General features: G+C 44.7%; 1 protein-coding gene across 1 annotated transcript in view; it reads left to right on the forward strand.

Moving 5' to 3' along the window:
- Nucleotides 1-14,564, forward strand: part of LOC137331046 (endothelin-converting enzyme-like 1) — a 74,638-nt gene that overhangs the window by 52,910 nt on the left and 7,164 nt on the right. Inside the window, exons 13-15 of the mRNA XM_067994637.1 lie at nt 1,931-2,055; nt 6,688-6,753; nt 6,844-6,939. Coding sequence (XP_067850738.1) covers nt 1,931-2,055; nt 6,688-6,753; nt 6,844-6,939 — 287 coding nt within the window. The remainder of the gene's footprint in view (nt 1-1,930; nt 2,056-6,687; nt 6,754-6,843; nt 6,940-14,564) is intronic.

Here is a 14,564-nt window from a genome sequence, read left to right on the forward strand (position 1 = left end):
CAACTTGTTAATGAAGCATTGCTGAATCTGGTATTGGAATAAGATACAAAAATTAGTAAAAGATTTCCTGCCAGTAGTTTAGATTTTCTCATGGTCCAAATGTTTTCTTCAGCAAGATACAGAGGGGTGTCTATTTTAGTAACAGATTTAATGGGATTGCTTTACTATTTTTTTCTAATGCTGATTTACTGGGAATTCACTCATTTTCCAATATCAGAAATGTCTTCCCCAATGGTTTTGGGAAAGGAGGGATGGGAATAAAAATTGAGGAGGAAAATACCCATGCAGGGTATCTTAGCCAAATATTAAGAGGTAGATGAATAAATGATAACGGTGACTCCCTACTTCTTATCCTATTATATTTCCTTTCTCATTCCCTGATCTATTAATCACTCATTCTCATTTTTGTCTCTTCTTTCATTCCCTTGTATTTTTCATGAACTGCCTGGGGCCTGCAGAGCCATCATATCCCTGGGCAGGCTGGGACTACCACCTACTGGCCCCAGGTGCCCCGACCTCACCCGTGTTCCTCGGGTTGAGTACTTACATAAAGTGGACGAGTACCAACATTATTATCAGTGCAGCTGTGGATCCAACTCAGGAAATTAGAGCAGGGATCTGGCCAGTTTTGATTGTAGTGGGGAAACAATTTAGCAGCCTCTGATGCCCTAAGCAATGCTAGATTCCAGGGACGCACAGATGTTCTTTGTGCCCAGCTTTGCTAAGGTTGTAAATGCAGGAATTAAATTGTATGTCAACCACGCATCTGTCCACAAAATGGCCCAGAAATTTTATGGGCAGTAAAAGGGGAAGAGTTTCAACATAATCAGATTCTGCCAGGTATATGGAGTTAGATCACAGATCAGCCGTGATCTTATCAAATGGCGGAGCAGGCACGAGGGGCTGAATGGCCTACTCCTGTTCCTATGTTCCTATGCCCCAACTTTCGCCCTCCGTATCCCCTGCCCACTTTGAATACGGTGTTCTAACACTAGAAATGCCAAAGGAATTCACTCCCTTGTTTTTATTTTTATTTTTTTTGTTTTCTTCTTTCTTTAGTGGGTGTTTCTCCTTTTAACACACCTATTTCATCTCTGTTTGGTCTTTTGCCACCCATTCCTAATCTTATGAAACTGCTAGTTATGGTCTTTACCTTATGGTTATGTGCGTACAGATAGATCAGTCCCTGTCCCACCACAGGCATGAGGGGACTTGCATTCCATAGGACTGGGTGGACTCAAACAAGAAATCAAACTGTTTGTATTCATGTAATGATAACGTAAATTCAGTTTAAAATATGAATTTGCCATTTCATCATAAGTAGGCAGAAGAAAGTTATCTTAAAAAGCAACTCTGAAAACTGTCCTTCGATTACTTTGCAAATTTTTTGGTCTGGAGGCCTACCTCTACTTAAATTAATAATTTTTGATGCCTGTTTTAGTAACAATCAATGAAGCTTGCAGAAGTGCTTCACTCATTGCAAACAGAGAACAAAATAAATGTTACTCAGTAGCTGGTACTAATTTCACTGCATTGCGCAACTGTGAAAAACACAAATGCTGGCAATCGGTTACATAAAGATGTCACATCGTGTCATACCCTCATGTCCTAATCCCATTCTATATTGAATTGTCATATACAAATACAAAATAACCCAGTTGTAATAGGACTGATTCCCTGATGACTATGGATCTGAGTCCCTTATTCTCAGCTACACATGTGTTGGTTTTGTTAATTTGTAAATATGCTATTGAGTAGAGAGTTTCATGGGAGCAGAAAAGTCTACTTTGGGTGGAGTTGAAATGGTGGAAGGAGTTGGAGGGTTGTTTCATCCCAGTACAAACATGCTTGCTTTTGAATGCAATTTTACATGTCACATAATGTGAAAATGCCATTATAAAGATGTGACATAATACTCGTTTCGTTTCAGGGAGCCATTATGATAAATATGGCAACCTAAAAAAATGGTGGACAGAAGATTCCTATGATAAATTTATAGAGAGAGCACAATGTATTGTCAACCTATATGAAAACTTTACTGTTTACAACCAAAGGGTAAGTTCTCCAATGGCCCTTACTTCTGAATAGTCTTGAATTATGAATAAGCCTGGTACATTTATATAGGTTATCCCAAGAAAGACGAAAACTTATTTAAAACGTGAGTCAGAATGTCGTAAAGACATAAGTGAAAGAAAAAAACAGTGGGAAAGTAAAACATTTTGGAGATTGCATTTGATTCATTTTGCAAACCTGCTCAGGCTCATTGAACATAATATTAGAGCAGGGTCTTAAGATCTAAATGGTTAAACTGCTGTAGAGAATTATGGATAAGTATATCCATTATTTGAGGGCTGGATTTTCCTCCGCTATGCCACCCAAAATTGGGCAGAATAGCAGCAGAAAAGGGGGTGAAATTATCAGGCGAGGCCTAGCACCACCTTAGTGTTTGATCTCAATTTCCCTCCCCCTGTCCACACTAGAACCATTGCTGGTTGCTCCTTCCTCACCTGCCACATGCAAATGCTGACAAGGTGGATAAGGCTGGGTACCTGGCCCATTTATCTCCCGTCTGTTCCTGTTCCCACTGTTCCTTGGGACCACCAGTTAAATCATGGCAGTCGGCCTGGGATAGCAGCAAGAATGACCCCTCATTCATCCAATGGAGGGAAACCGCCTACTAGAGGCCTCCTCTTCCTCCCATTGCTTACCTGGTGAAGGCCTTGGTCTCGGCCGAGACCTTCATTCACTGAACTCTTCCATTCTTTGGCTCCTGAGGCCCTTTAACATTGCTTCCTCCTCTGCAGATGCTGCAGCCACAATCCCGCTGAAATATTGTCTGTATCTGCAATACGCAGAAGTCCTGCCCTGACCCTTTCAGAGTGGGACTAGGAAAATCCAACCCTTAATCTGTGCTGTTCTCGGCATAAGTAAAATTGTTTATTTTGGTTTCACCAGTGCTAAGGGCTTCTGTAATGAATGAAGCTTAATACTACACTTCCATTCCACACAGATTATTGGCATCAGATAGATGTATAGCCAACAAGTGGTCACACTATCCTTTCTTTCAACAAGACTACTAGGAATTGAATGAATATATATTGACGAGAACTTCAGCTTCCCATTCCTTTCCATTAGAGGATTAGACAAGCACATAAATTGCACGTGTATGCACCTTTCAATCTGAATTGGTCCAAATTTATGATACATCTCTTTTGGTTTCTGAAAACCTTCAAATTTTCATATATTATTTAAAAAATTGGAATTCATTCTTTAAGAGTGCATAAAAGTATATTTGTACAACACTTTGAAATCAATATTGGGTCTTCCAGATAACTCTTGTGAACAATCTAAGTAAGGGCTTGTATTACTGAAAAGACTGTCAAAAAATCTGCGTATTTACATTATGTATTGAACAAATTTCATTCAAGTGCAATAAGGCAGTGATGACGAAATTGCTCACATGTGCTTCCCAAGAGGTCAATGCAGCCTCAAGAAATCAAGAGGTTCTATGGGCAGTTGTTGCTTTTGGAGTGGCAGTTATGATTGCTTCCATAGATGGCTTGAAGACCATCCTAATTCAAGGCTTTCAGGATTTAATTAGGACAGTTCAACCTGTTATCATGCAGACCATTAACCCAACTGTGTCCATGCCCAGCACTAGTGGGCTGCAAGACGTGGGCACAGATGTCAATGCAGCCCCTCCTAAGCCAGCACAGAAATGCTTCTGGCCTGAGTGCAGCAGGCATTGGGCATGCAAGTGACATGACATCGGAAGCAGTACTTCAAGGACATCAGTTTTACTGAGACGAGTGCCACCTCAGGCCTTGAGTGCTCCATTGGTGCATTCCCAGCCACAAACCTCACAACCTGCTGACACCGAGGTAACACCACATAGGAGTAAAAGGTTAGGCTCATGCATGAAAAGAGTTTTAGGCACAAATGTTAGTCATTGTGATTTTCCCAGCACTTCCATCCCCCAGACATCCACTGAACTTTCTGGCCTTCTTGGTATTATGACTGCTCCGGCTACACCCCTAATGGTGCGAGCGCATGCCATTGATAGGCTAAGGAGGAAGCTTCTCCCTGACCCTGGAAAGTTCATTGGGGTCAGCGGCAGAAGTTTCCAGGAGGCACATTTTGGCAATTACATCGATTTTCCCCTCCACCATGGTTTCTTTGGAATCTTTCATTGGCTGAGCTTAAATTCTGAATCCACCAGTATGAGAAAAAAAACTTCAATGTATGATGGCAGATTCTTAAGAAGCAACTTTTTGTAAAGTAACCGTTTTGCCCAGTTTCTCATATTCTTATTAAGGAAACAGTAGCCTTGTGAACATTGAAAAGGTTAGAAAGAAAGTGATGTACGAAGGGGATGAACATTAAGACTGGGGGCATGATTTTATCGGGGGGGGGGTGGGGGGTGGGGGTGGGGGTGGAATTCCTGACTTGAAACTCGGAAGTACTGGTTTCCCGGACATCTGTACGACAGGCCAGCTTGATTGACAGGCTGGCCTCAGTCGGACAGGAGAAGAGGAAGGAAGAGGACACGAACAGGTGAGTGTTAGATTGGGGGTGGGGGGACTCAGTCATCAGGATCATGGGGGGGGTGTCATCGGGGGGCTCGGCCATGGGGGGGGGTCAGGGAGTCAGTCTTCGTGGGTGGGGTTGGTCGGGGGGGTCAGTCATCAGGGGGCTCAGTCATTGGTCATCAGGGAGAGGGTTGGGGGGGGTCAGTCATCTGGGGGACGGGGGTCAATCATCGGGGGGCTCAGTCATCAGGGGTTGTCAGGGAGGGTTGGGGAGGTCAGTCATCTGGGGGTCAGGGGCTCAGTCATCGGGGGTCGTCGGGGAGGGCTGGGGGGGTCAGTCATTGGGGAGATCAGGGGGTCAGTCATCGGGGGCCTAGGGGTCTCAGTCTTCGGTGGTCATCGGGGGAGGGTCGGGGGATCAGTCATCAGAGGTTCATTCATCGGAGGTCATCGGAGGGCTCAGTCATCGGGGGTCATCAGGGGGCTCAGTCATCGGGGGTCATCAGGGGGCTCAGACATCGGGGGGATCGGGGCTTAATCATCGAGGGGGTAGGTAATCGGGGGCTCAGGCATCGGGGGTCATCGGGAGGAGGTCGGGGGGCTCAGTCATCAGGGGGATCAGGAGCTCGGTCGTTGGGGGGGGCTCAGTCATCGGGGGCTCGGTCATCGGGAGGTCTGGTGGCTCAGTCATCGGGGTCATCAGGGTTCGGGGGTTCAGTCATTGGGGGGTCAGTCATCAGGGGGGGTCGGGGTTCGGGGGCTCAGTCATTTGGGGGGCAGTCATCAGCGGGGTTGGGGATCGGGGGCTCAGTCATTGGAGGGGCTCAGTTATCCAGGGTTTGGGGTCGGGGGTCATTGCGGGGGTCGGAGATCGTGGGGGGCGTTGGAGATCGAGGAGGTGGGTCGGAGATTGTGGGGGGTGGAGATCGTGGGGGGGTGATCGGAGATTGTGGTGGGGGGACATCAGAGGTCATAGGCCTGGCTGCTGAAGGTAGGCTTGTTGGGCCTGGGGGAAGCCCTCCTGCTCCTCCTGGCCCATAAGCAGTGCAATAAAGGCACGTACCTGCAGTTTCGGGCCTTCTCACTGCCTCTCACGTGGCATGAAGTAGAAGGCCCAGGAATCCCGGCCCCCAGGGATTAAAAATAAAATCCGTAAAAATGGAAGCCCACAGCCTTCTTGAAAGCTTTTACTGACCGAACCTCCTCCTAAGAGCAGGTTGGTCGCCAGCCCCTCGTCTCACCTCCGTGAAAACCAGAAGTGGGTGGAATGGAGGCAGGTTGGGGGCGGGTTTTAGATTTTTAAAATTTTTACTGCTCATCCCGCCAACAACCCACCCATTTTTCCCATTTAAAATCATGCCCAGGGTATCAGAATCGCCACTACTGCCAGATTTGGATGGTCTGGAAAGAGGCTAATAGTAAAAGTGAACACCGCCTCCTCCGCCTACTTGGGAATATGCTGATCTTTGAAGAACCAGTTCCTTGGGTTTTACATATCCACATTAGGCTGCACAGTGATACATTTCTTGAAAAGTAACTCACTCAGGCCACATGTGCTAATTACAAATTATCAGCGCGTGATGAAATTTACAGAGTAAAGCTGGTTCCGTATGGGTGGTTGTCCAGGCTGCCTCCCTCTCTTCTGCGGCCTTGTTCGCACCAGGGTGGCCCTGGAAAAGGAGCACACGGTGCCTGCCAGTACGCTTGAGGCCTTCTGCGACCGGCAGGCACCGCAAGGACTGGAGTGCATAGCCGACATCGGTAACAACATTGTGATTTAATTTGACCTGTTTCCTTTGCCCTTTTGTATGGTTTGGGTGTTTGTTATTTGTGCCGCCACAAAATAAAGGGGCACTTGTGTTAGTTTTCTTTAATTTAGGACAACCAAAGTGTCTCCTAACAAAAAAACAAAGCTGGTCCTACTTTTCAAACTTAAAATTTTCTGCTATCAAATATCACGATAGAAGAAATTTTCAGGTGAAACTTATGAACTTGAGTCAATATGAAAAATACTCCCCCCGCCACCACAATAAGATTGTGATTTTCAGGAAATATCTGACACTTTGTGGGAAAACTAGCATATTTAAAAGGGATTCAATTTACATTGGAGGATATCCTGTCGACAATTTACTTCACTATTATTGGTCTCCCTCTACAGGTCAATGGCCAACTTACACTTGGAGAAAACATTGCTGATATGGGAGGACTTAAACTTGCATACTATGTAAGTGAACTTGTAGTATTTCTTTACATAAATGGATTTTTTGAAACATACAATAACCCAGAGACAACATCCATTTTCCCTATATTCCAGGCTTATCAGAAATGGATTCAAGATCATGGTCCTGAACGACCCCTTCCTGGCCTAAAATATACCCACGAACAACTTCTCTTTATTGCATTTTCTCAGGTAAAACAAAGGGGTATTTCACACAATAATCCAAACAAGTTTATTTGATTTTTAATAAAGGGCTTTTCATAACTCCCATTCATTGTTTTGAATGCGTGAATGGTGTCAGGAAACTCTTATACGACGAAAAGTATTGTCCAGAAATTGTTTATTTCTCTATGAATAAATGTAACTTTGTCTGAATTGTTCTGTATATTATCGGTCGATGATATAAAGGTGTCATTGTTATTTTAGGAGGTTCAAGATAGGCACCCCCAGAAAATTCAGAAGTTTATATGTAATATTATTTGATTGGGCACATTTAGGAAAACTATAACCTACTATATTCAAACACCCACAATCCTCTCTTACTGGCTCCTCATACACTCATAAACCTTATGCAATCCTCCTGCATGCTCTCACTCACTCATAATTTTCACATTTAATCCATTTGCATACATTCTCACACTCATAATCTTCACAAACGCTGTCTCACACACTCACAATCCTCTCATATGCTTCCCCTTGTACACTCTCAATCCCTTTGTAAACTTTTATGCAGTCTTAATCGTCTCGCATACTTTGTCACATGCTCTCACAATTCTTCTCTCATATATTGTCTCTCTCACACGTGTTATCTCATTGGCACACTCACGATCTTCTTGCATACTCTGTCTATTGCATGGCATAGGCCCTGAAATTCCACAGGTCCAATTATGCCAGTTTTGCACCTCTGAGCAAGGGCTTCCATCTGCCGATCCTCTGTAGCACTGAGCCCACCATAATTGATGGAGGTCACGTAATTTAAATATGGATTGTAGGTCTGATGAAAGATTCAAAATCCTATCGAAAGGGATACTGTGCTGGAAAGAGTGCAGCCTTTAAATAGCCAAGTTTGGCTGAAGAATTCAGCAGCAGTCATGAGGAAGCAGCAGGTAAGTAGAAAAGTGCTTGGCTCACTGTGTTGACTATCAGATAGCTGGACTAGATGGCTCATATGTTATTTTGTGCCACTTTTAAAGAATGTCTTCCACTGGATAATCTGGCAGAGACAGTTAAGGAAGGGAGGTGGGTGTTGCACAAAGGCAAAAAAGAAGAGTGCACAATTTTAATGAGACAGACCTACAAACCTGTCTGGAAGAGATTCATCAAGGGAGAGAGTGATGGTTGGGTTTCCATTGAGAGGAAGCCGCAAAAAAGTAAGTCTCATGCCATGTGTGCCATATCGAGGGAGGTGGCAGTGCAACCAAGTGCCACCTTTCATCCCCAGAACTGCAGACCAGTGCTGCAAGAATTTCAATGATCTGACAAGGGCCGGCAACGTAACACACCATCCACTCTTCCCTGTGCACCATGGGCACCAACACACTGTTCACCCTCTAAAATTAATAGCTGCAAAATTAACCCTTCACAGTGCACTCTTGTTAAGGGAGGCACTAACTTGGGAATTTACATTATAAGTCACCATCCTCACTAATAGCAATTGCTTGCATGCAGAACCTTAAAACCCCTTCCTCCACTTTAACAGGGTGATACCAACACATTTCTTACATCTGCTATCTGTTGCCACCTGGAGACAGCCCCCAAATGCTAGTCTTCACCTAATTCACTCAATCTTGTTGCAGGAGAAACTTGCGCACAATGCCACTGAGAGGTAGGGCACTGGAGTGGGCATTTCTGACTCAGGGAGCTTATTCCCTATGAGGCCAGGGAGCTGCTGGAGAGACACTATGCTCTAGATGGTGAGGATGAAGGCATCATGGCAACTTTCTGCATAATGTGTGTTGACATGGAGGATCCTCTGATTGCTGTCACACACTATCTGAACACTGAGGGATTGGAATCCCTTCCTGTTCACAAAAGCTAAGTGGGTGTTTTGTGGGTGCCCTCAATGTAATGTAGGTGCTATCGAATGCAACCTGGATCTTGGGGAAGCTAGCTACCCAATAAAACTGTATGGACCTATCTCTCTGCTGCCTTGCTGAAATTTAAAAGGTTATGAATTGGGCTGCTCTGCTGCAAAGGGCTTCATTGACCTGACAAATACATACCCATATTACTCCCTAGCTGTTGTTGCCGAGATTTTCTGTGGCTGCCTGAAATGACCCTGTGCTATAGAAGTTGAGGGCAGTGGCCATCTTCGTAGCCACAGAGAGAGCAGTGCAGGTAGATGAGTGTGGCTTCCTGCAGCAGGTCACAGAGATGCCCTGTTGCATCTTTGGTGAAGTGCACTCTTCTTATACGGAGCTCCTCAGAGAGGTACTTATATGACCTGTATGCTTGTCTATTCTTTGAGGGGGTGATACTTGGTGGGCTGCACCCTCCTTAATTGGCACCTAACTCTCCTTTTCTCCATCCTTTGCTGCTTTTCCTCCTCTTCCAATGATAATGGCAAAGAGTGGATTGCCCATAGGGAAAGCCATACCTGCTCCTGAGATGCTGACTGCGAGTGGGGTTGTCTAAAAATCCGCCATGGGCGGACCTTGTGAGAGGGAATCAGAAGCAAGTGCAGGTCATTGCAGAAAATATTTGCAAAAAAAAAACAGGTTCAAAAAGTGTTTCCAAGCTACATAGACATATGCAAATGAGGCCAATGGGGAATCAGCAAGCAGATCACGGGAAGGCCCAAAAAGTGCAAGGAAATTTGAGGAAGCATTTTAAAGGTGCACAAGCAGTGCAAATGGCTTCCACCCAAATCTCCTCATTAAAAAATTTCCTGTGCCATTTATACATTGCTAACGTGCTGAACAAGGGAAGGAAATTCAACCCTTTGATATTTAGATCTAACTGTATGATTCAATACACTAATTTGGTCTATTGCTATTTTTACACATGAAAAAATGAAAATGAAAAGCACCTTTGTTTAAAACTGTAGCACTGTCTTTAAAAAACTATTCTCCCCCTCTCCCAGTGCATTACAATTACATCAGTATTAACTTGTCAAAAGGGAAAGTTCTTGGTTACTACTAATCCTGCCCCATAAGATTAACACTGGTATTGTAAGCATTTACATGACTTGACTTTAATCATCATATGGCTGATGATGATTAAAGTCAAATCATATAAATGCTTACAATACCAGGGGTAGTCTTAGGGGGCAGGACGAGTAACCAGCAGAGGATTCCATCCTCATTATTTGAGAGGGGGAACATAATCCATGGGGAAAAACATTTGGGGAGGGGGGAAGTGAAGCAAGTATGGATGTTATAAAAGAAAATGAAGGGCTAGATTCTCCTCCTTGGGGCGTAGCTGTGGCGAGTCAGGACTTCCACCTGCTCCTCCGACTGTGGCGCAAACGTAACCCTTTCCCTTGGGTCAAGAATGGTTAGTGATGCAGGTTGGGTTCCTGGCAGGATTCCCACTGCACAGGGGGAGCCTGCCATTGCCACCCAGGGGTATCGGGCGGTGTTACAGCGAGTCCATCCCTGTAGCACCCGTGAAAGCGGAACAACAGTTAAAGGAGCGGACGAGCCCCAAGGAAGATTCTCAGCTGCAGTTTTTGGAGGCCTGGGCCGAGACTAAGACCTGCATAAGGTAGGCATTTGGACCAAAATGAAGGTGAAGGGGCCTCTTCTGTGCCCTTTCCCTCCATCGGAAGACTTTGGGGCCTTTACTGTCACTATCCCGGACTACTGCCTCTTTCCACCAGGTGGCCTGGGGAACAGCAGTAACTGTGGTGGTAGGGAAGGAAATGGGATGGAAACCTGGGCCCACTCCCGTTGGCATTTACATATGGCAGGCAGGCAGGCAAAAGGTATCAGCAGCGATCTTACTCGGGGCGGGGGGATTGCCAGGTCAGGCGGGGAGGCGGCCTTCCCATTTTCCTGCCCTTTCTGCTGCAATTCCGTCTGATTTTGGACAGGATTGCAGAGGAAACTCTAGCCAAAATGTCACATGAATGCAGTGAAGATTATTTAATGTGGTGGATGAGGCAGAGAAGCTGGCATGTCACAGCAAGCCCTTGCTGCACCTGATCCAGTCATATTTGATGCTAACATTTAGCAGTGCTATCCCCCAATTTCACAAGCAAAAAAAAATCCCCCCTCCGCCAAAAAAAGAGCAAGAATAAAACCCATTTACAGTTGTACGTCTGTAGATTACTGGTGGATCTGATCACCTACTTTTCTTTTATTGCAAAGGAAACTGTTTCACATTGTCAGAACAGTAGAACCAGAGGACACGGCCTGCACTTGAAGAGGGGTAAATTCAAAACTAATTTGCGGATTATTTCAGTGAGTGAGTGGTAAATCTAAGAAGCAGGCTCCTGAGGGAAAAAGGGGAAGCAGATAGTTGTCTTTCAGAAAATAATATTTTGGGATACAGTGAATGAGTAATTTGAGACATGATAAATGGTAAGTATGGCATGCTTGGGAGGAACAGTTGACTTTGAACCAGTGGTTCCCAAAGCTTTCCACCACTAGAGGTTTTCCTCACTTCACGTCTGGGTCTGTTGTAGACTAATTGATAGCGATTGACTGCCATGATTTGAGAACAACTCCATTATTGTTGTATCATGCGATGACAAAGGATGATAGAAGGCGAACTAGATGGACCTCGGTCCTTTCTCATCTAGCAATTCCGATGTTCCTAATCATCAGAGGGAGCTTTTGAACATGTGCAGAAATAAGACCAGCGTTTCTGCCCCATTTAATTCCTGGTTGCGGCAGTAAGGCATTTAATACTTCAAAAAGTGAATACCAGTCAACTCAACATTAATAGAGGGACTCCAGTCCATTATGGGCCTGAAGTATTTTTTTAAAGTACGAAACAACCCTCAACTGCTGACACAGCTGGAGTACTGCTCTGCTGAAATTTTACTGAGGCCATAGGGCCAAATTTCCTCTGAAGTTATACCGGTTTCCTGGTGTAGCTCCAGTAGGCGGGGGGCAGAAAATTGGGTGGGGAGACATTTTGTCGCTCCCCATGGCTGACCACGACTTCCAGAATTTTCTAGTGAAGACACATACACAGCAAAACACTCCTTTGTGTCCCATTGTTAGAAACCCTGCAGTAAATATTCTGCTATCATTCGTAGTAAAAGATTGTAACTGTGCAATCAGAGGATTGAGGTTACAAAGGTTTGGGACTCAATCCAGTGATCTGCTTTGCAGACATCACTTACTTATTCTTGTTTGTTCAGATCTTCATATTCCCTGCACCATTCCCTAACCAAGAGGCTGGGTGACATCAAAATATTTACTCTGGTCTAAATACTCTTAAGAGGATCATGAAAATGTAACTTCCACTGGAAAAAAATGGTCACTTTTTGGGCAATAAGAGTTATCCCCTATCCTCTGGACTTATTACCCTTAGTACAAGCTTCAATACAACTTTACAAACCCCGGCTGAGGGAAATTAATTCTTCATATCTGAGCAGCAACTATGTTTTAGTCCCATTTTTTTAAAGTTTAAATCCCCCAGAGTTCTCCCTTTCCCAGATTTTCCATCCAGGAAACACCTGGCCTCCCCTGAACATCTTCCTCTCCTCTCCCCACTGACATCACAGCTCAGATCAGACTTCAAACGACATCCAACCACTTAGGTCCACCACATCCTGTTTATTTGTTACATGGCAGTCTCACATATTTTGCACAAATAGAACAAACTCCATGCAAAGAAGAAACCCAAGTTATATCTAAATGCAGTGTGGTGAAGTGAGTAGTGAACATGTAATAAAAATCTTGGTGCTTTCTACTCCCATTGAAAACCTCTGCCTCGAGTAGATAATTTTTTACTGCCATCTAATATGTCCACTGTTTGCCGAGGAACTTTTACTATGGTGACATTAATACTTTCAGTTCTGATTTTTTTCCTAACGCTCTGCATGTCATTACCAGGAGCTCACAAAAGAAACTCAAATCCTGTGTGAGATCAAGCTGGTAATTTCAGCATGATGCAGAGGGAGCTTTTTCTTTTTTTACTCTATTTGAAGTCTGTGCACAGGAAGGGTCATCCCATCAGAACAATGAGAGGAACCTATTGTGTGGCACACAAGTTGTGATCTAAGACAGCGTTTTCTTTTTTTATTATTCTGGCTTAACATCTGTACAAATTATATTATTAACATGGGAATTCAAAGTAGCTAAAGGAAATTAATCTGTGTTAATAGCATTCTCTGAAATAACACAAAAATCAAAGACTTTATGCAAAAATATTACCACAGTATTCAAGCTGCTAAAGAGGAAGGTAACTCTCGTGGCAAGTACTTTTGATGTAAAATACTTACGTTATTATTTATCTTGAGCTGTTTCCTCAAACCTAGCCACACCTGATTGATATCTTGTAGAAGTAGATCCACTCCATTGATGTCAGGCTGGGAAGCTCAAATGAGCAGGTCCAGTTCAGGATATTCTGTATATTAACAGGTTGATTTGAAGCAGTGTTCTTTTTAAAAGAACAATCCAGATTATAGCCCTGAAAGGGTACAGTAGCATAGTGGTTATGTTACTGGACGAGTAATCCAGAGGCCTGGACGAATAATCTGGAGTCATGAGTTCAAATCCCGCTACGGCAGCTGGGGAATTTAAATTCAATTAATTAAATAAATCTGGAATTAAAATGCTAGTATCAATAATGGTGGCCATGAAACTACCGGATTGTCGTAAAAACCCATCTGGTTCACTAATTCCCTTTAGGGAAGGAAACCTGCCATCCTTTACCCAGTCTGGCCTACATGTGACTCCAGACCCACAGCAATGTGGTTGATTCTTAATTGCCCTCTGAAATGGCCTAGCAAGCCACTCAGTTGTAAAATCTCGCTAAAAAAAGTAATAATAATAAAACCTGATTGACCACCTGGCACTGGACACGACAAAGGCAAACCAAGCCCAGTCGACCCTGCAAGGTCCTCCTCACTAACATCTGGGGACTTGTGCCAAAATTGGGAGAGCTGTCCCACAGACTAGTCAAGCAACAGCCTGACATAGCCACACTCACAGAATCATATCTTTCAGGCAACGTCCCAGACTCTTCCATCACCATCCATGGGTATGTCCTGTCCCCGTGGCAGGACAGACCCACCAGAAGTGGCGGTGCAGTGATATACAGTCAGGAGAGTATGGCCCTGGGAGTCCTCAACATTGACTCCGGACCCCATGAAATCTCATGGCATCAGGTCAAACATGGGCAAGGAAACCTCCTGCTGATTACCACCTACCGCCCTCCCTCAGCTGATGAATCAGTCCGCCTCCATGTTGAACACCACTTGGAGGAAGCACTGAGGGTAGCAAGAATGTACTCTGGGTGAGGGACTTCAATGTCCATCACCAAGAGTGGCTCGGTAGCACCATTACTGACCGAGCTGGCCGAGTCCTGAAGGACGTAGCTGCCAGACTGGGCCTGTGGCAGGTGGTGAGCGAACCAACACAAGGGAAAAACTTACTTGACCTCGTCCTCGTTCTCACCGATCTACCTGTCGCAGATGCATCTGTCCATGACAGTATTGGTAGGAGTGACCACCGCTCAGTCCTTCTGGAGACGAAGTCCCGTCTTTGCACTGAGGACATCATCCAACGTGTTGTATGGCACTACCACTGTGCTAAATGGGATAGATTCAGAACAGATCTAGCAGCTCAAAACTGGGCATCCATGAGGTGCTATGGGCCATCAGCAGCAGCAGTAACTGTATTCCAGCACAATCTGTAACC

Source organism: Heptranchias perlo, chromosome 13, assembly GCF_035084215.1.
Source record: "Heptranchias perlo isolate sHepPer1 chromosome 13, sHepPer1.hap1, whole genome shotgun sequence".
In the NCBI taxonomy this organism is placed as follows: Eukaryota; Metazoa; Chordata; class Chondrichthyes; order Hexanchiformes; family Hexanchidae; genus Heptranchias; species Heptranchias perlo.